General features: G+C 50.4%; 1 protein-coding gene across 1 annotated transcript in view; it reads right to left on the minus strand.

Annotated features, from left to right (window-relative positions):
• Positions 1-13,255, minus strand: part of slc23a1 (solute carrier family 23 member 1) — a 68,772-nt gene extending 55,517 nt beyond the window's left edge. The window contains exons 1-3 of the mRNA XM_056284370.1: positions 12,932-13,255; positions 12,471-12,497; positions 4,996-5,144 (exon numbers count right to left, since the gene is read on the minus strand). Of these exons, the coding sequence (XP_056140345.1) occupies positions 4,996-5,144; positions 12,471-12,497; positions 12,932-13,255 (500 nt within the window). The remainder of the gene's footprint in view (positions 1-4,995; positions 5,145-12,470; positions 12,498-12,931) is intronic.
• Positions 13,256-20,888: the final 7,633 nt, after the last annotated feature.

Below are 20,888 nucleotides of genomic sequence, written 5' to 3' on the forward strand. Positions count from 1 at the left end.
CTGTCAACAGTGGGACCTTATATAGACAGGTGTGGGCCTGTTCCAAATCAGGTCCCATCCATTGAATTTACTAGAGGTGGACTCCAATCAAGATGTAGAAACATCTCAAGGATGATCAGTGGAAACAGGATGAACCTGAGCTCAATGTGAGTGTCATAGCAAAGGGCGTGAATACTGATGTACATGCAGATATTTTCAGTTTTTTATTTTTAACAAATTTGCAAATATTTCTACAAAACCTTTTTTCCCCTTTGTCATTATGGGGTATTGTGTTTAGATTGATGAGGCAAAAAAGGGATTTAGTCCATTTTGGAAGAAGGCTGTAACATAACAACATGTGGGAAAGTGAAGGGGTGTGACTACTTTCTGGATGCACTGTACATGATAGTGTGTATATAATGTTGGGGCTCTCTGGTTAACAGGGGTTTTGGGAAAGATTGTAGAGTTGTAACCAACAACCGCAGCCTGTTGTCATGAAACAAAGTGCACGTCATGTGACCCCTTTCCATTCGTCAGCTAATTTGATTTCCTTTTAAAAAGAAAACGTTAAGTTTCAACTCAACGTGGGCTGTGTATTTATAACCTGGATAAGACACACACACACACACACGCACACGCACACACCACACACACACACACACACACACACACACGCACACACACACACACGCACGCACGCACGCACACACACACACACACACACACACACAGTATCTCGACCTCTCAGATATCCAGTTTACTGAGTTACTCTGTAACCAGAGAAGAATGTCACACTGACCCCAAGTTCTCATCAGCTGCGTGCAGACCTGCTCCCTAGTCCCTCCACTGTGCACCACATCCACCCTAGCTCCCTAGTCCCTCCACTGAGCACCACATCCACCCTAGCTCCCTAGTCCCTCCACTGTGCACCACATCCACCCTAGCTCCCTAGTCCCTCCACTGTGCACCACATCCACCCTAGCTCCCTAGTAGCCCTCCACTGTGCACCACATCCACCCTAGCTCCCTAGTCCCTCCACTGTGCACCACATCCACCCTAGCTCCCTAGTCCCTGTACAGTGCACCACATCCACCCTAGCTCCCTAGTCCCTCCACTGTGCACCACATCCACCCTAGCTCCCTAGTCCCTGTACAGTGCACCACATCCACCCTAGCTCCCTAGTCCCTGTACAGTGCACCACATCCACCCTAGCTCCCTAGTCCCTGTACAGTGCACCACATCCACCCTAGCTCCCTAGTCCCTGTACAGTGCACCACATCCACCCTAGCTCCTAGTCCCTGTACAGTGCACCATCCACCCTAGCTCCCTAGTCCCTGTACAGTGCACCACATCCACCCTAGTTCCCTAGTCCCTCCACTGTGCACACATCCACCCTAGCTCCCTAGTCCCTGTACAGTGCACCACATCCACCTAGCTCCCTAGTCCCTGTACAGTGCACCACATCCACCCTAGCTCCCTAGTCCCTGTACAGTGCACCACATCACCCTAGCTCCCTAGTCCCTCCACTGTGCACCACATCCACCCCAGCTCCCTAGTCCCTCCACTGTGCACCACATCCACCCTAGCTCCCTAGTCCCTGTACAGTGCACCACATCCACCTAGCTCCTAGTCCCTGTACAGTGCACCACATCACCCTAGCTCCCTAGTCCCTCCACAGTGCACACATCCACCCTAGCTCCCTAGTCCCTGTACAGTGCACCACATCCACCCTAGCTCCCTAGTCCCTCCACTGTGCACCACATCCACCCTAGCTCCCTAATCCCTCCACTGTGCACCACATCCACCCTAGCTCCCTAGTCCCTCCACTGTGCACCACATCCACCCTAGCTCCCTAGTCCCTCCACTGTGCACCACATCACCCTAGTTCCCTAGTCCCTGTACAGTGCACCACATCCACCCTAGTTCCCTAGTCCCTGTACAGTGCACCACATCCACCTAGCTCCCTAGTCCATGTACAGTGCACCACATCCACCCTAGCTCCCTAGTCCCTCCACTGTGCACCACATCCACCCTAGCTCCCTAGTCCCTTTACAGTGCACCACATCCCCCTAGCTCCCTAGTCCCTCCACTGTGCACCACATCCACCCTAGTTCCCTAGTCCCTGTACAGTGCACCACATCCACCCTAGCTCCCTAGTCCCTGTACAGTGCACCACATCCACCCTAGTTCCCTAGTCCCTGTACAGTGCACCACATCCACCCTAGCTCCCTAGTCCCTCCACTGTGCACCACATCCACCCTAGCTCCCTAGTCCCTGTACAGTGCACCACATCCACCCTAGCTCCCTAGTCCCTGTACAGTGCACCACATCCACCCTAGCTCCCTAGTCCCTGTACAGTGCACCACATCCACCCTAGCTCCCTAGTCCCTCCACTGTGCACCACATCACCCTAGCTCCTAGTCCCTGTACAGTGAACCACATCCACCCTAGCTCCCTAGTCCCTCCACAGTGCACCACATCCACCCTAGCTCCTAGTCCCTGTAAAGTGCACCACATCCACCCTAGCTCCCTAGTCCCTCCACTGTGCACCACATCCACCCTAGCTCCCTAGTCCCTCCACAGTGCACCACATCCACCCTAGCTCCCTAGTCCCTCCACAGTGCACCACATCCATCCTAGCTCCCTAGTCCCTCCACTGTGCACCACATCCACCCCTAGCTCCCTAGTGCCTGTACAGTGCACCACATCCACCCTAGTTCCCTAGTCCCTGTACAGTGCACCACATCACCCTAGCTCCCTAGTGCCTGTACAGTGCACCACATCCACCCTAGCTCCCTAGTCCCTGTACAGTGCACCACATCCACCCTAGTTCCCTAGTGCCTGTACAGTGCACCACATCCACCCTAGCTCCCTAGTGCCGTATATAGTGCACCACATCCACCTTCTCCATCTCAGTGTCCCAATTCTAACCATACCACTCATTCACTGGGAGCTGACCAGTACAACCAGTCTTCTACTGTTGGTCACTGGGACCTCTACTGGTAACTGGTATAAGTTACTTTTTTTAACAACCTTGGTTTTATTTTCATAGTTTTTTCCATCGTACATCAAAGATATGATGTCATTTTACTCACCGGCTTCATTTTGTCGATTTTGGACACGGCCCCACCGCTGAAACTCAGCTTTACAACAGTGTCTTATGGGACGATCGAACACAATTGTCAGACATGTTTCAACAAGTTCAATTTAATCAAATTATCGAAACCGTGTCTTTGGAAGTGCAAGTTAAAAGTTATGGTCTGAAATGTCTAATATTATCAATATTCGATGACACCGCTGTCTACTTCCTGGTTCAACTTGCAGGAATGAGCAGTGTATACTTTTACCGTAGGCAGTAGTAACCATCCATAAACTAGCCAGCCAGCACAACAGAGAAGTCACACATAATGGACAGTCGGATCACAATCACGTTTACTGGCCATGTAGGTTTGCACATACATGGAATTTGACTCCGGTTTCATGCCTCTCTCAGTGTACTAACAACACTACAACACAACAATCTTCAGATATATACACAAGGATTGACTACATACAGGCGAAATAAGAGGTGATAAAGTGCAGTGGTGCAGAGAATCTATCAGAGATGCTGAAATACATGTTAGCACGTTACTAACATGCATGCCGAGGTAGATGGACATGACAGGGTGTACCAGTATACACAACATGTACAGTACAGTATACACATGTACAGTACAGTGTATACAACATGTACAGTACAGTATATACAGCATGTACAGTACAGTATACACAACATGTACAGTACAGTGTATACAACATGTACAGTACAGTATACACAACATGTACAGTACAGTATATACAACATGGTTGATTTATTGACAGTGTTAAGTGTTCATTTGAATGGCAGCCGCAGAAAGAAAGTGTTTTTATATCTGGTTGTTTTGGGGTAGCAGTGCTCTGTAGCGCCTACCAGAGGGGAGGAGTTGGAACAGGTTGTGACCAGGGGTGTGATGGGTCTGCAGTGATGCTGCCTGTCCGGTTCCTGAGTCTGGAGGTGTATAAGTCCTGAATGGAGGGCCAGGTTGGCACAGTGATTTTCTCTGCAGACCTAACTGTCCATTGTAGTCTGTCCCTGTCCTGTTTGGTGACTGATCCAAACCAGACAGTGATGGATGTGCAGAGGACAGACAGTGGTGGATGTGCAGAGGACAGAAAGTGGTGGATGTGCAGAGGACAGACAGTGATGGATGTGCAGAGGACAGACAGTGGTGGATGTGCAGAGGACAGACAGTGGTGGATGTGCAGAGGACAGACAGTGGTGGATGTGCAGAGGACAGACAGTGGTGGATGTGCAGAGGACAGACTGGATTATTGCACTGAATCAGCAGTTCCTGAGGCAGGTTGAACTTCCTGAGCTGGTGGAGGAAGCACATCCTCTGCTGGGCCTTTTTGATGACTGTGTCTGTGTTGGATGTCCACCTGAGGTCCTGGGAGATTGTGGAACCCAGAAATCTGTAAGTCTTCACTGCTGACACCGTGCTGTTGAGTATTGGGGGGGGGGTGTGGCTGCTCCTGAAGTCCACTGTCATCACCACTGATGGTTGTGTTGTCCGCAAACTTCAGGAGTCACCTGAGGTGCAGTCATTTGTGTAGAGGGAGAAGAGTAGAGGGGAGAGCACACACCCCTGGGGGGCGCCAGTGCTGATTGTCCAGGCGCTGGATGTGATTTTCCCCAGCCTCACCAGCTGCTTCCTGTCTGTCAGGAAGTGTTTACTCCACTGGCAGATGGGGGCCGGTACAGTGAGCCGGTTGAGTTTGGAGTGGAGGATATCTGGGACGATGGTGTTGAACGCTGAGCTGAAGTCCACAAACAGCACCCTTGCGTATGTCCCTGGGGAGTCGAGGTGGTTGAAGATGTAGTGCAATTACATGTTAACTGCATCCTCCACTGACCTGTTTGCTTGGTAGGTAAACTGCAGGGGGTGGAGCAGGGGGCCTGTGGTGGGCCAACACCAGTCTCTTGAAGCATGTCATGACCCCAGACGTAGGGCAGTGGGCCTGTAGTCATGTAATCCTGTGATACAGGGTTTCTTGAGGACCAGGATGATAGAGGAGCTCTTGAGGCAGGAGGGGACTTCACACAGCTCCAGTGACCTGTTGTAGATCAGTGTGAAGGTGGGGGCCAGCTGGTCAGCACAGACTTTAAAACAGGAGGGTGACACGCCATCTCGACCTGGTGCCTTCCTGGTCTCCTGTCTCTGGAGGAGCTGGCACACGTCCTCCACACAGATGCTGAGTACGGGTGGAGATATATGTGCAGTTACCGAATAATGGCGCTAAGATCTGGTTTGCCGTTATAAATGTCAGTACGTACCGTTGCGCATTTACGCACAGCAGTAAACAGAGGTAGTATGGGTGAAGAAGAGTGAAAACAGGAGAGGAAAACCCCGCCGTCTTAACATCAACCACACACCCGAATAACTGAACTAGACTTTACGTCACCGGATCGTAACACGGCAGCCGGTGCGTTCAGGGGCAGTCTGTAAATAACAGCTCCGGTGACTTCACCTAGATGGGACCAAGTAAGCTGCTATGGTGACGAAGCAAACTAAACCTAACTTATTACACAACTATGTAGGCCTTCTAACATTTACATTTTTATATTCTTATATATATTTTATATTTTATTTTATATTTATACATTTTTGGGGTAGTCCAACCTTGGGGGTGGTCCCGGGTCATCCTCTGTGTGGAGTTTGCATGTTCTCCCTGTGTCTGTGTGGGTTTCCTCCGGGGGCTCCGGTTTCCTTCCACAGTCCAAACACATGTAGGTCAGGTGACTCAAAGACATGTAGGTCAGGTGACTCAAAGACATGTAGGTCAGGTGACTCAAAGACATGTAGGTCAGGTGACTCGGCCCTACTAGATTGTCCCTAGGTATGAATGTGTGTGTGTGTGTGAGCCCTGTGATGGTCTGGCGGCCTGTCCAGGGTATCTCCTCCCAGGGTATCGCCTCACCTGCCGTCCAATGACTGCTGGGATAGGCTCCAGCATCCCGTGACCCCAGTTGGGAAAAGCAGCTTGGCTAATGGATGGATCTACTGTATGTATGTCGCCAGACACATACAATCCGGCAGCGACTCGTCTGGACGCGCCGGACTACTGAACACTCCTGGCCAGTGGGCGGTGCTTGGTTTTGGTTTGTTTTAAACATGGCGGCCGGGTCACAAGTGCTCTCATTTTACAGCTAAACAGTACACTAATATGTGTGTCTGAAAACATCTGGGGCCAGAAGTAGGCCACGCAGTACCATAATCTTTAACCACAATCTTTAATCAGCACTGCATGCTGTTAGATTAAATACTGCTCTCTGTGCCCCCGACCGAGGCGTGGCAAGAAGAGCTGCAGTTGGTCCCTGGGCGCTGCATGGCGGCTGCCCACTGCTTCCTGTGTGTGTGGGGACGGGTTAAATGCAGGGGATGAATTTCCCCATGGGGATTAATAAAGTACATTTTAACAGATTAGATTAGATTGTTTTATTAGCCATACGACCAAGGCTGGTGGAATTTGTTTTCGGTACACATTAACTCTGCAGCACAATACATGGACAACAGCAGACACCCCACATATTATCACCAACAAAACAGTTACACAATAACAGAATCAAACATATTACGCACAATTAAGTGAATGGTAGTATGCATGCCAATGGTGTGTGAAGAGGGGACTATAGTTCTGGTGTTTTGAAAGACAGAATGGTCCCCTTCACTTCCTCCTGCTCCTCCACTGCTGCACAGATGGACAAAGATGGAAAAACAGGCCGCATAGCTGGCTGATCCTCTCCACACTATGCTTTTAGTGCCTCTCTGAAGAAGCCAGGAAGTGCACTGATCACTTCCTCCAACAACCTCTCCATTAAACGAAGAGATTTAAAACCAGGCTCTTGGCTCAAAATGTCAGCCATTTTCCACTGTCCTCCTGATCTGAGACACACTAACTGAGTAAGTCCAGCTCTTGTGAGGGATCTCCCTACACTTATGGAGCTGAGCATCCTGCAGTGTATCAGCAGGCTATAGAAGAGTGGTTCCTCCCCTATACTGCCATAGATAGATCTGGAAGTAGTCTCTTTTGGTGGTTAAGACTGTTCCCCAAGCTCGGAGGACAGCCTGGTAGAAAGGTGTCGTAGTTAACTCCATGCCAGCTAGGTCCAGAAGGAACAAGTGCTTGTCATAGTTCAGGTTCATAATCCTATGAAGCAACACAGATGCTGTTTCACTCTAAAGCTTTTGTTTATGATATAATAGCTGCTGCACAGTTTGAGGGCAAAAAGCTGTGATATGACTGCGGAGGTCAACCAGGCCCTGGTCTCCTTCTACCATTGGTAGGAACAATGCAGCAGATTTGGTCCAGAGAAAGCCTCCCCCAGAAGAAGTTCACCAGTCTCTTCTGTACTTCTCTTACGAGCGTGTCTGGTGGTTCTACAACTGTAAACTGGTGCCAGAACATTGAGGCAATCAAGTTATTAACAATCAAGACTCTACCCCTATAGGACAACTGAGGCTGGATCCAAGTCCATCTAGACAATTGGGCACTGATCTTTTCAACTAAACCCTCCCCGTTTTTACTCAGAATGCGGTCACTGCCCAGAAAGACACTTAAGCATTTCCTCCCTTCTGTGTTCCATTGCAGCCCAGCTGGTAATGTTGGTTTCTCTTTATTGCCCCCCCCCCCCAGTAATAAACCCTCAGATGTTCGTATAAGGCCAATTTCTGCTTGAGGATTTTTAAATCGTTTTGACTTGTTGTGAAAACCGTGACATTGTCAGCATATGCTGGTTAACTGAATTATTGATATTCTCTGAAAAGGTTAGCCCTAGAGACCCTACCTGAGCTGAATTAAAAGAGGCTCAATGGCCAGAGAGTACAGCATTCCAGATAAGGGACAACCTTGTCTTAAACCTCTCTGAACAGAGACAGGTCGGCTGAGTCCAATTCCTACCTTTAACAAAACACTGGCTCCAGAATACAACAACTTGATTCATGAAATAAATTTACCCCCAAAACCAAAACCATCAAGTGTCGTGAACAAATAATAATGACCAACCCTATCAAAAGCCTTCTCTTGAGCTATAGAAAACAGGCCAAAGTCCAGTTCCTGGAGCTTAGATATATCGATAATGTCCCATATCAAAAACAGATAAACCTTGAATTCTACAGTCAGGAACACAGTACGTCTGGCTATAATGTACAACAGTATCCATACACTGTTTGAGTCTATTTGAAAGACATTTTTGCAATTATTTTATAGTCTGTACGTAACAATGAAACCGATCTCCAGTTTTTCAGTAAGCCAAGATCTCCGTTTTTGGGTAACAGGACAGCCCTTCTACAACTCAAAGGTAAAGTCCCAGAATCCAGACAGTCTTTAAGTCTTGTCCAATTAGAGTCCAGAACATCTTGTAAAACTCCAAAGGATGTCCATCAAGTCCAGCGGTTTTGCCACAGCTGAGCTGCTGAACCATTGCAGACATCACATCAAAGGAGATGGGGGACTCCGGCGAGGCTACCTGTGTTTCACCCTGCTGAGGCAGTCCCTCCAGTATCTCCTCCACACAGTCGGAGTCACAGTTTTCCACAATGAACAGTCCACTGCAGAAGTCTATGGCCAGCTTCCTCATCTCTGATGAATCAGTTGTCATTGCCCCATTTGGAAGCTTGAGATGCATCATTACATTATTCTTTTTTTTTCTTTCAAGCATGAAGAAAAAAGAATTTGGAGCATCTATACCTTTGATGGTAGAGATTCGAGTTCTGATTAAAGCACCCTTTGCTTTCTCATGTAAAAAATCTACCTAAAGCCTCCCTCCTACTCCCCCAGGTCCTGCTATTGCCATCATTTTCAATAATCACTTCATCTTCTAATATTTTAATTTCTTTCTCTGATTTTTCAAAACAGATTTTCTCTATATCAAATGTGTTTATTGTATTGCTGACATAAAATCCTAACTTGTGTTTTTCTTACCTCCCACCACCGAGATAAGTTCTCAAATTCGTCCTTCCTCAGCCTCCAGTGACTCCAGAAGTCAGAGAAGAACTGACAGAAAGCTTTATTATGTGTTAACCGCACATCGAAGTGCCAGTGGGAACAGTGTCAAAATTGAACTTGTAAGGAAAAATCTGCCACTACTAAATGGTGATCTGAAAATCCCACAGGTGATATTGTGGACTTAATTGACCTGTTGTTGTATGTTTGATTGAGGTCAATCCTACCCAACTTGGCTGCCCTCACACTACCCTCGGCAGCGTTCACCCATGTGTACTGCCTAACTGCTGGATTGTGTCCTCCAAACATCGTGAGGTCGTTTTCTGCAACCACACTGGACAGAAATGAAGATGACGGTGGATGGGGCTCTTCTGAGCTTCTGTCAACTGTAGGGTGTGTAGTGCAATTCCAGTCTCCTCCCACCACTATTACTGAGCTACTATTGAACTGTTTAAGTTTGTCTTTCAGTTTGTTAAACATCTCAAAGGATCAGTGCCTGTATTATAAGCATACACATTTATGAATACTGAAGGTATTTCTCGGATTGTTGCCTAAACTACTTGGATCCTGCCCTGCTCCACTTCACATGTCAAAACATCTGTTAAAAGGAGGCGCTGCGAGAAGAGAACAGCTTCACCTGCACTACAGTTGGAACCGTGGCTCAAAAACCCTGGCCTGTCCAACTCATCCCCCACTCTCTCTCGTTGTCAACTGATGAACTGTGTCCCCTGTAAGAAGAGCACATCTATGTTTTAGCTCTACTCAGCTCAGCCACCATACCTCACTTAACTCCATCCCGTCCTCCATTAATATTTAAACTTCCCACCTGCAAACTTTCCACAAGAAAAGAAAGAAAAGGAAGGACAAGAAGACAGTGAAACCTTTCCAAGAGGAAAATGTCTTTAGAGCATCACCAATTTTTAAAAAATGTTACATTTAAAGGAACCTTTCCTTGCGTTTCTTTCCTCAGTTTCGTCAGAATCTTCTTTAGATGAAACCTCTTGTTTACTGAGCTCTTCATATCCAGCCGTCTTTCTAATCTTCATAACAGAGTTAACAAACCTGCCCACATCAGAGAAGACCTGTTATTTCCACAGACTGTCTGCCATAAGTTTCATCAAGGAAATCATTAATTTCCTTTAATGAGTATGACTGCTGATCACCCCGTGACACAATATCAGCAAACTGAGATAGGCCATCATCCTCTAACATGTCCTCATCTGTATTTCCAGCGTCTTCACAGTGTGACTCACCTGTTGTAGAGACCTGACTCTCAGCCTCGGCTGGGTGACTGTCTCTCACTGGTTCTGTCTGTCCTTCGTCTCTGCTTACAGCCGCATCCTGTGCTTCAGTACCACTCAGATTACCGTCATTTACAGTATTGCTGTCCTGCTCAGTTGGTACATTTCCCTCCATACCAGGTTGCGGATCACCGGTTGCGGTATCCCCCACGGCCTGCTACGCTGTTTGCGGGCTACTGCTCTCAGCAGCGCCTCCTGGCTGTGGCTCGCCTGAACTGCTGCCCGCTGTGGGCTCTCTGTGCGGGCAGCATGAACGTTTGTGGCCGACATCGCCGCACTCAAAGCACTTCATGCTGCCAGAACTTGCGTACAAAGTGTAGAAGCCGTGTTCGTACTTGACTTTAAACGACACTTGTAGATGTTCTGAGGGATCATTTAAATAGATGAAGGCCTGTCTCCGCAGGGAGGTAACATGCTGCAGTCTGGCGTCCTCACAACCCAGACGAGCTGTACTGAAACCACTCAGTTCTCTTTCAATGAGCTCGCTCGGGATAAACGGAGGTACGCCTGACACGGTAACGCGTGTCGACGGCACAAACAATGGCGAGACGGCTACAAACAGATCGTCCAGCACCAGGCTTCTCTTGACCAGCGGGGAGACTAAACGCTCCTCTCGGAGGAAAGCCACCACGGCTTTGTTCATCCCAGAGCCGTAGGTGATGTTCTCATAGCCGACCTGGTCTCCTGCAGCCAGGAGAACCTGTTCCACAGTGTACCGCGGGTCCACCACCAGTCTAACCACGTGTCTGATAGACAGGGGAGGCGAGCCCTCACCGGGGAGGGACACCATACTGCACACCGCCAACCTCCCACCAGCTACTCCAGTCACTTCCCAACAACCAGCAACGAAGTAAAAGGAAACTCCTCTTACCTCACCATGAAAGAAAAGTGAAAGCAGCAGAAAAACAGCGAATTAAGCCAAAAAGCACACTCAAGATTATTCAACATCCTCACGCGCACATATCCAACTTCCCAGCATGCAGTGCAGAGACAGAGACAGAGAAAGAGGCAGAGACAGAGACAGACAGAGAGCGCTACAAATCAACACCCCCGCTAATTTTGAGTGATTATTGTGAACGCTCTGATTAATGACAGTTTTGTTTCTAACAGCTGTCTGTTGCATAACGAGCTGCTGTTCGCATGAAGCCTGGCTCCACTGACGAAGGAGTCAGTTTGTTCTGTTGAAGTCATGTATTCTTCTCTTTAGCCTGTGAACACAACCTCCCATCCAGATTCACTCCAACATAGAGAGGCCCTAAAGTGTGCCATGATACTTTCTTTTTCTTACCTAAACCCAATGTAATGCAACGCTTTTCCTCATTTAGCCTGACAAATCTCTCCTAAACATTCAGCGAATGTGCAGTTTCATCAATGAAACCTGCTAAAGGGAAAAACCATTTATAACAAGTTTATGACGCAGAGTAATTTGTCAACATTAACCAGCCGACACCTTCCAGAAACACCAAACCTCCTCACAGACACCAGCTAGCGCCATCTCTTCCCACAGACACCAGCTAGCTCTATCTGAACCCACAGAAACCAGCTAGCTCTAACTGAACCCACAGACACCAGCTAGCTCTAACTGAACCCACAGACACCAGCTAGCTCTATCTGAACCCACAGAAACCAGCTAGCTCTAACTGAACCCACAGACACCAGTTAGCTCTAACTGAACCCACAGACACCAGCTAGCTCTATCTGAACCCACAGAAACCAAGTTAACAACCACCACCGCTCTGTGACTTTAAAAAAGAAAGACTTCTAAACTTTTTAAAGCATCTTTTAAGCTGCAGAGACAGAAGGTGACGGTGTGTGTGGTCACGTCCGATGTTCTGCAGATGTTCTTCAGGTGGTTTCTGCTGCTAATCAGCTTTGCAGCTCTGCTGGATGTGTGTTGAACAGCTCGTTCAATTTTTGGGGAAAAAGGTGTTTGCATGGTGAAGCAAAGAAATGAATGTTAACACCTTCATTCTGAAAATATCTCAACTACTTTAAATGACTGAATGATGGACAGCTCAATACTCCTGTTGAAAGGATTGCAGCTAAATTCAGTTCCGTTCTGCAGATCAGAGCCTCCACATTCCCAAACACTTGACATCCTGAACTCAAAGGAATCAACACATCATGATCATGGAACAAGAGCTTTTCTTTTAGGTGTAAACACTTTACCTTGAGGTCGCCTTCCATCGCTTTCTTCTGTGACCGAGAAACAAAGAGAAGCTTTTACCTGTGAGAGAGGGAGCGAGATAGTGAAAGAGAGAGTGGGGAGGGGGGGGCAGTGAGAGGGCAGAAAGAAGAGATATGTTCTGTGTGTGTGTGTGTGTGTGTGTGTGTGTGTCTTACAGGAAGTTGGAGGAATAATCAGGAGTTAATCATCTGCTTTTGAAAGCTACGGACTTTCACCTGCAGAGAGAAGAGAGGAAGCTGTATGAAATGGAATCAAACTGTGTTTGTGCCTTATTCTAAACACTGACCTACACTAGGAACAGAGTCCCTTAAAGCTTCCTAAGATAAAGTGTGTGTCTTGAAAGACCTATATGGCCTTCCTGTTCACACAAGTAATAAATGGATGCTTTGCTTGGAGCCTTTGATGGTGCATGCTGATTCTCCCCTGTAGGGGGCTTACCTACACCAGGTGTTGACCTCTGGTGGTATTGAGGCAGCTTCCAGGCGGCGTTACTCCATGGCTGGCTCTTTTTCCGGGTGGCCACAAACAGGTCAGCCAAAGTGGCAGCGTCAGCAGCTGATTTCGGACCGTGCTCCTTTATCCACACCTGAAGCTCAGGAGACAACATTCTCAAATATTGTTCCATAATAAGGATTTCACCAATTTCCTGCACTGTTTTACCTTGAGGTTGGATCCATTTCCCATACAGCTCTTTCAGTCTCACATACAGCTCCTTGGGGCTCTCATCAAGTCCACTGTCCAGAGAGTGGGACCTTGGCCTGTACATCTCAGGGTTAATATCATTTTTTTTCCAAAATAGCAGTTTTTACTTTGTCATATTCAAGAGAATCATCAACATCCATATGAACGTAGGCTCCTCTGGCCTTAGCAGTCAGCAATGGAATGAGTTGGAAGACCCAGTCAGATTTTGGCCACTTACATGAGGCTGCAATTCTCTCAAATGTATTGAGAAAGTGTTCAACATCATCATTTTCTGTTAATTGTTCTAGTCTGGGCTCATGAGAGAATCGAGACTGGCCTGATGAGATATTGGCCTGGTGCATGTTTTCTGATTTTGATGGGGTTGTGGCTTGGGCCTGTAGGTGATCATCATTGTCATCCAAATCAGGAGTCGCCAGAGGATCTGGCACTGTTGAAGTGAACTCTGGTACTGGAGAAGTGCGAGCCTGTACTTCCAGCTGCAAAATCTGGAACTGATGTTGTAGGGCTTTGAAACAATGTTCCTGGCATGTAGCGCCCTCCTACAGCTTCACCCCCTGGGCTTCTTGCTGCCCCATGAAAGCATTACATTACATTGTAGAGGAGCTCAAGCAGGAGTCGTGACAACTTTCTCTTTCGGCTACACAACGTGCACCATTTATTCCTTCCACCAGTACAACAACAACAAAAACCTCCGCAGCGGAAGTGTGTCACTGTAAACCCGAACCGAGAAAACAGCAGCTGTAAACTAACGTTCCAACCAGCTCAATAAGGGGAATTATGTACCCCCATAACCCCTACACACGTCCCCCCAGAATTCACCTTAATAGGAAAAGTCAGTGTGGTGAGGGGGGCGGATCTCTCTGCCCCAACGGCTCCGCTGAACAGGAGCTGGGGGCTGGTTAACCGCAGGCGAAGCAGCAGAGTCCTCACAGCCGGACCGGGGAAAGGGAGGGGCTGGGGAAGCAGGGGGCGGCTCGCCGGGGGAGGGGGCAGAGCCGAGGGGCGCCCCCGCAGTGGGGGCAGGGCAACACCAACAGGGCGGTCTAAGTCCAGGTGAGCAGGCTTGAGGCGGTCCACAGAAACCCGCTCCAGCCTGCTGCCAACCTCCACCACAAAGTGCTTATCTCCAGTGTCCCGTACCCGAAATGGGCCGTCGTAGGGTGGCTGCAGGGGACCGCGGTGCGCGTCGTGACGGAGGAAAACATACTCCGCCGACCACAGCTCCGTGGGGACATAGGACTGAGAGCCGCCATGCTGAGAAGTGGGGACCGGTACAAAAGCCCTGGCTGCCTCCTGCAGCGCAGTCCGTTGGCAGCTGGCGGACCAGGGAGCTGTGGCGGTGGGAAGGAAATCCCCCGGGACCCGAAGTGGCTGTCCGTAGACCAGTTCGGCAGATGAGGACTGGAGGTCCTCCTTGGGAGCCGTCCTGAGCCCAAGCATGACCCAAGGCAGTTTGTCGACCCAGCGGTCGTCCTTGAGGGTAGCCCGCAATGCGGCCTTCATCGAGCGATGGAACCTCTCGACCAATCCATTCGCCTGAGGGTGATATGCTGTGGTGCGATGGAGACTCACCCCTAAACCTGCGGCGATCTCCTCCCAGAGCGCTGACGTGAATTGCGGCCCTCTGTCCGAGGAGAGGTCAGATGGGGTGCCAAAGCGGGCGACCCAGGTTCCGATGAACGTTCGGGCAACCTCAGATGCCGTCGAGGACGAAAGCGGGACGGCCTCTGGCCATCGCGTGGTCCTGTCGACCATGGTGAGCAGGTATGTAAAACCACGGGAGGGGGGTAGGGGGCCTACCAGGTCCACATTTACGTGGTCGAACCTCCTCTCAGGTACCGTGAAAGGTATCAGGGGCGCTTTGACGTGCCGGAGCACTTTGGAGCATTGGCACTCCACACAGGTGTCAGCCCAGTCCCTCACATCCTTTTTGAGTCCATGCCAGACAAACTTTGCCGCCACCAACCTCTGTGAAGGCTTTCTGCCAGGGTGAGACAGCCCATGGACTGCGTCGAAGACCCGTCGCCTCCAAGCAGTCGGAACGACTGGTCGGGGCTGACCCGTAGAGACGTCGCACAGGAGCGTGGCACCGGCGTCGTCGAAAGCCACATCCTCCAACTGCAGCCCTGTGTCGGCGGTCCTGCATGCCTGCACTCCTGGGTCGGCGGCCTGGTCAGCCGCCATCTGGCTGTAGTCAAGTCCCAAATGGGCGGCACCAGCGATGGCCCGGGAGAGACAGTCAGCCACCGGGTTGGACTTCCCAGCGACATGCCTCACATTGGTGGTAAACTCTGAGATGTAGGCCAACTGTCGCTGCTGGCGGGCCGACCAAGGCTCTGCCACCTTGGCCATCATGAACACCAGTGGTTTGTGATTGACGAAGGCAGTGAACCGACGGCCTTCCAGTAGGAAACGAAAGTGCCTAACAGCGAGGAAAAGGCCAAGCAGCTCACGATCAAAGGTGCTGTATTTGCGCTCTCTCAGGTTCAACTGCCGGCTGAAGAAGGCACGCGGCTGCCACGCGCCGCTCACCCACTGCTCGTAAACCGCGCCGACAGCGTAGTCCGAAGCATCCGTCGTGATGGCGATGGGCGCTCCAGACACAGGGTGTGCCAGCATCGCCGCGTCAGCCAGGGCGGCCTTCACATCCTTAAAAGCCGTGTCCCTCTCTGCAGACCAGTCCACGGCGTGTTTGGGGGCTGTGCCCTTCAGAGCCTCATATAGGGGGCGGAGGACATTGGCAGCCCGGGGGATAAACCGGTGGTAGAAGGACACCATGCCAATGAACTCCCGGAGGGACTGGGCCGTGTGTGGGCGTGGAAAGTCTGCGACAGCCTCCACCTTAGATGGAAGGGGGGCCGCCCCGTCCTTGGTGACCCGGTGGCCCAGGAAGTCAATGGTGCTCAGACCAAACTGGCATTTGGCCGGGTTAACATCAACCTGTGCAGGCTGAGTCTCTCGAAAAGGGCTCTGAGGTGGGACAAGTGCTCGGACACGGAGGTGCTAGCGACCAGGATGTCATCCAGGTACACAAAGAGGAAAGGCAGGTCCCGCAACACTGAGTCCATGAGGCATTGGTAGGACTGCGCGGCGTTCTTAAGCCCAAACGGCATGCGCAGGAACTCGAACAGTCCGAACGGAGTTGTCACAGCCGTTTTGGAGACATCAGCGGGATGGACGGGCACCTGGTGGTATCCACGGACGAGGTCCACCTTGGAAAAGATCACTTTCCCAGCCAGGTGGGAGAAATCTTGGATATGAGGGACCGGGTAGCGGTCCGGTGTTGTTGCGTCATTGAGCCGACGGTAGTCACGACACGGACGCCACCCACCGCCAGGCTTAGGCACTATGTGGAGGGGTGAAGCCCACGGGCTGCTGGAGCGGCGGATAATGCCGAGGCGCTCCATGTTCTCAAACTCCGCCTTGGCGACAGAGAGCTTGGTTGGGTCGAGGCGCCGAGCTCGGGCATGCACCGGTGGACCGGTGGTGGCGATGTGGTGCTCAACCCCATGTTTGGTCGTAGATGACGAGAATGTGGGCTGAGTGAGGTCAGGGAACTCAGAGAGAAGATGGAGAAACACGTCCTCATTGGAGAGCATGCTGGACAGCCTGACGGAGCCTGTATCGCTGAGTGCACACGCGTGTGAAGCGAAGGTGACGGCGTCAATCAGGCGTCGATTCCTGACGTCCACCAGCAGCCCGTGAGCACAAAGGAAATCTGCACCGAGGAGGGGAAATGCCACGTCGGCGGTGACAACATCCCAGCTGAACCGCTGTCCGTTAAAACACATGTCAATGTGCCTCGTGCCGTACGTACGGATAGAGCTGCCGTTAGCAGCTTCCATGGGAGGGCCGTGAGCGCCCGACAGGGCGTCCACACTTGATGCAGGTACGACACTCCTCTGCGCCCATGTCCCATAGGAAACCCCGCCCCGAGTTGGAGTCTTGCAGGAAAAGTAGCCTGTTGTCCTCCACGCCGACGCCCATGGCCACTAGTGAGCGCCGGCCTTGGCGTTTCCCGACGAGCTGACATTGCACGGGGAGGTGCACTTTTTCGCCTTGGCCCCGAACTTCGCATGGTAAAAGCACAGGCCGGGCTCCTGTCGCCGACCGGGGGTTGCCACGGCGACCACCATGGAGTCACCAGGTGGTGGCGTGTGGGGGTGGGCAGGGGTGAGCGCGGACGCGCAGTGCTGCTGTTGGCTGGCCAGGAAGAACTTGTCAGCTTCTTCAGCTAGCTTGCGGCAATCGGTAATGCTGGTGTTAGCCAAAGCGGTCCGCACCTAAGCAGGCAGGTGTCGCAGAAACAGTTGGACAAAGAGGAAATCAGGTGTGTGCGCCGGTCCCAGCAGATTCAGCATTGTGTCCATGAGCTAGGATGGCCTGCTGTCACCCAAGCCTTGCAGAGAACAGAGACGGTGGGCCCTCTCGGCGTCGGAAAGTTCAAAACTCTTCAAGAGGTGGTCTTTGAGCCCCTTGTATTTGTCTGCCGCCGGAGGATTTGTAAGGAGACTCACCACTCTAGTTGTAGTCCAACACCCGAGCGCCGATACCACGTAGTAGTATTTAATAGCATCATCCGTTATTTTGCGGATAGCAAACTGCGCTTCCGCCTGGGCGAACCATGTCGTTGCCGATGACTCCCAGAACTCTGGCAATTTGAGAGAAACCGCGTTGATTTCATCACGACCATGATCGTTTGAAAGATTGTCTCTGATAACTACCAAGAGACAAACGTCGGAGTCACCAGTGTAGAGGAGCTCAAGCAGGAGTCGTGACAACTTTCTCTTTCGGCTACACAACGTGCACCATTTATTCCTTCCACCATTACAACAACAAAAACCCGCGCAGCGGAAGTGTGTCACTGTAAACCCGAACCGAGAAAACAGCAGCTGTAAACTAACGTTCCTACCAGCTCAATAAGTGGAATTATGTATCCCCATAACCACTACAACATTATATTAACATAGGAAATCAGGAGAACTATCAGTCATCAGAGGTTATAAGTGCATCTTCTCTCTAAACAAGCATCTAAGAGCAAAGCCAGTGCTAAAGTAAAAGCGCAAGAAAGAGTTTTTGTTTTTTTTAATTGAGTGAATACAACAAGTGCTAAGAACAAGTAACGGGGTAGTAGTTCTTGAAGAGGTGAGTTTTCAACCTGCGGTGAAAGATGGGCAGCGACTCTGCTGTCCTGACGTCAGTGGGAAGTTAATTCCACCACTGTGGGGCCAGGACAGAAAAGAGCTATGACCGGGTCGATCGGCAGCAGGGGCCTCTGAGCGATAGGGCAACCAGGCGTCCTAAGGCAGCAGAGCGAAGTGGTCGGGCGGGGGTGTAGGGCTTGCCCATGGCCTGGAGATAGTAAGGAGCTGTTTCTTTCACTGCCCTGTAGGCTAGCACCAGAGTCTTAAACTGGATGCGAGCAGCTACTGGGAGCCAGTGTAGGGACATGAGAAGGGGAGTTGTGTGGGAGAACTTAGGGCGGTTGAACACCAGACGAGCTGCAGCTTTCTGAACAAACTCCAGAGGTCTGATGGCCGACGCCGGGGCGCTAGCAAGGAGGGAGTTGCCGTAGTCCAGCCGGGAGATGATCAGAGCCTGGATGAGCACCTGTGCCGTCTCGTCGGTGAGGAATGGGCGAATCTTCCTGATGTTATAGAGGAGAAACCTGCAGGAGTGAGCAACCGATGCAACGTTTGCAGCAAACGACAGTTGGTCGTCCAGGATCACACCCAGATTCCTCACAGTCCAAGGTGGCGTCACCACAGTGTTGTCAATGGTGATGGCCAGGTCTCGGTGCGGGCAACCTTTCCATGGGAGGAACATCAGCTCTGTCTTGTCCAGATTGAGCTTCAGGTGGTGTGTCGCCATCCACTCCGAGATGTCGGTCAAGCACGCGGCAATGCGTGTCTCTACTTGTGCATCAGAGGGAGGAAAGGACAAGATCAGCTGGGTGTCATCGGCATAACAATGGTACGAGAAGTCATGCGAGCGAATAACAAAACCCAGGGATGTCGTGTACAGGGAGAAAAAGAGAGGACCCAGAACCAAACCTTATGGAACGCCTGTAGCCAGTCTGCGAGGCTCTGACACAGATCCCCTCCATGTCACCTGGTAGGAGCGACCCATCAGGTAGGATGCAAACATTGAGAGTGCAGAGCCTGTTGACATCCAGCCCCTCAAGGGTAGAGAGGAGGATCTGGTGGCCTGAATAATCCCAGCCAGGTCTCTCAATGTTGGTTCTCTGATATCTTCACCCTCAGTGCCTAATGCTTCTTTTGTAGCTCCACCCTCCATCTCCTTCTCACCCTGTATCTGGTCTTCTGGTTCTGTGGGTGTCCCTTTAATCTCTGCCCGACCTCCTCTGGGACCTCTTCCTCCACGCTGCATACCTCACAAAATGGAGGAGGAGAAAAAAGAAGGAAAGAGGAAAAAAAAACTGTACCCTCAACCAGCTGATTCCACAACCGCCACCATATGTAAAGGACCAAGCTGGTAGGTAAGAGGGATCACAGGTAGTAGTTTTTTTCTTTCAAAGAAGGAGTTTTTATTTACTCAAAAACAATTCCCAACCAATAACAAAAAGCTCTGAGCCATAAAAGAAATCCACCAAACAGAACGTAACTCATATCATGCCAAATTAAGAAACTGAACATGACAAACTCAACATACCAAACTGACCTAACAAACTGAACACAATGGGGAACATACACTCACTGGCCACTTTATTAGGTACACCTTGCTAGTACCGGGTTGGACCCCCTTTTGCCTTCAGAACTGCCTTAATCCTTCGTGGCATAGATTCAACAAGGTACTGGAAACATTCCTCAGAGAGTTTGGTCCATATTGACATGATAGCATCACGCAGTTGCTGCAGATTTGTCGGCTGCACATCCATGATGCGAATCTCCCGGTCCACCACATCCCAAAGGTGCTCTATTGGATTGAGATCTGGTGACTGTGGAGGCCATTTGAGTACAGTGAACTCATTGTCATGTTCAAGAAACCAGTCTGAGATGATTCGAGCTTTATGACATGGCGCGTTATCCTGCTGGAAGTAGCCATCAGAAGATGGGAACACTGTGGTCATAAAGGGATGGACATGGTCAGCAACAATACTCAGGTAGGCTGTGGCGTTGACACGATGCTCAATTGGTACTAAGGGGCCCAAAGTGTGCCAAGAAAATATCCCCCGCACCATTACACCACCACCAGCACAGCCTGAACCGTTGATACAAGGCAGGATGGATCCATGCTTTCATGTTGTTGACGCCAAATTCTGACCCTACCATCCGAATGTCGCAGCAGAAATCGAGACTCATCAGACCAGGCAACGTTTTTCCAATCTTCTATTGTCCAATTTTGGTGAGCCTGTGCGAATTGTAGCCTCAGTTTCCTGTTCTTAGCTGACAGGAGTAGCACCTGGTGTGGTCTTCTGCCGCTGTAGCCCATCTGCCTCAAGGTTCGACGTGTTGTGCGTTCAGAGATGCTCTTCTGCATACCTCGGTTGTAGTGAGTGGTTATTTGAGTTACTGTTGCCTTTCTATCAGCTCGAACCAGTCTGGCCATTCTCGTCTGACCTCCGGCATCAACAAGGCATTTTCGCCCACAGAACTGCCGCTCACTGGATATTTTCTCTTTTTCGGACCATTCTCTGTAAACCCTAGAGATGGTTGTGCGTGAAAATCCCAGTAGAT

Source organism: Lampris incognitus, chromosome 8, assembly GCF_029633865.1.
Source record: "Lampris incognitus isolate fLamInc1 chromosome 8, fLamInc1.hap2, whole genome shotgun sequence".
Classification (NCBI taxonomy): Eukaryota; Metazoa; Chordata; class Actinopteri; order Lampriformes; family Lampridae; genus Lampris; species Lampris incognitus.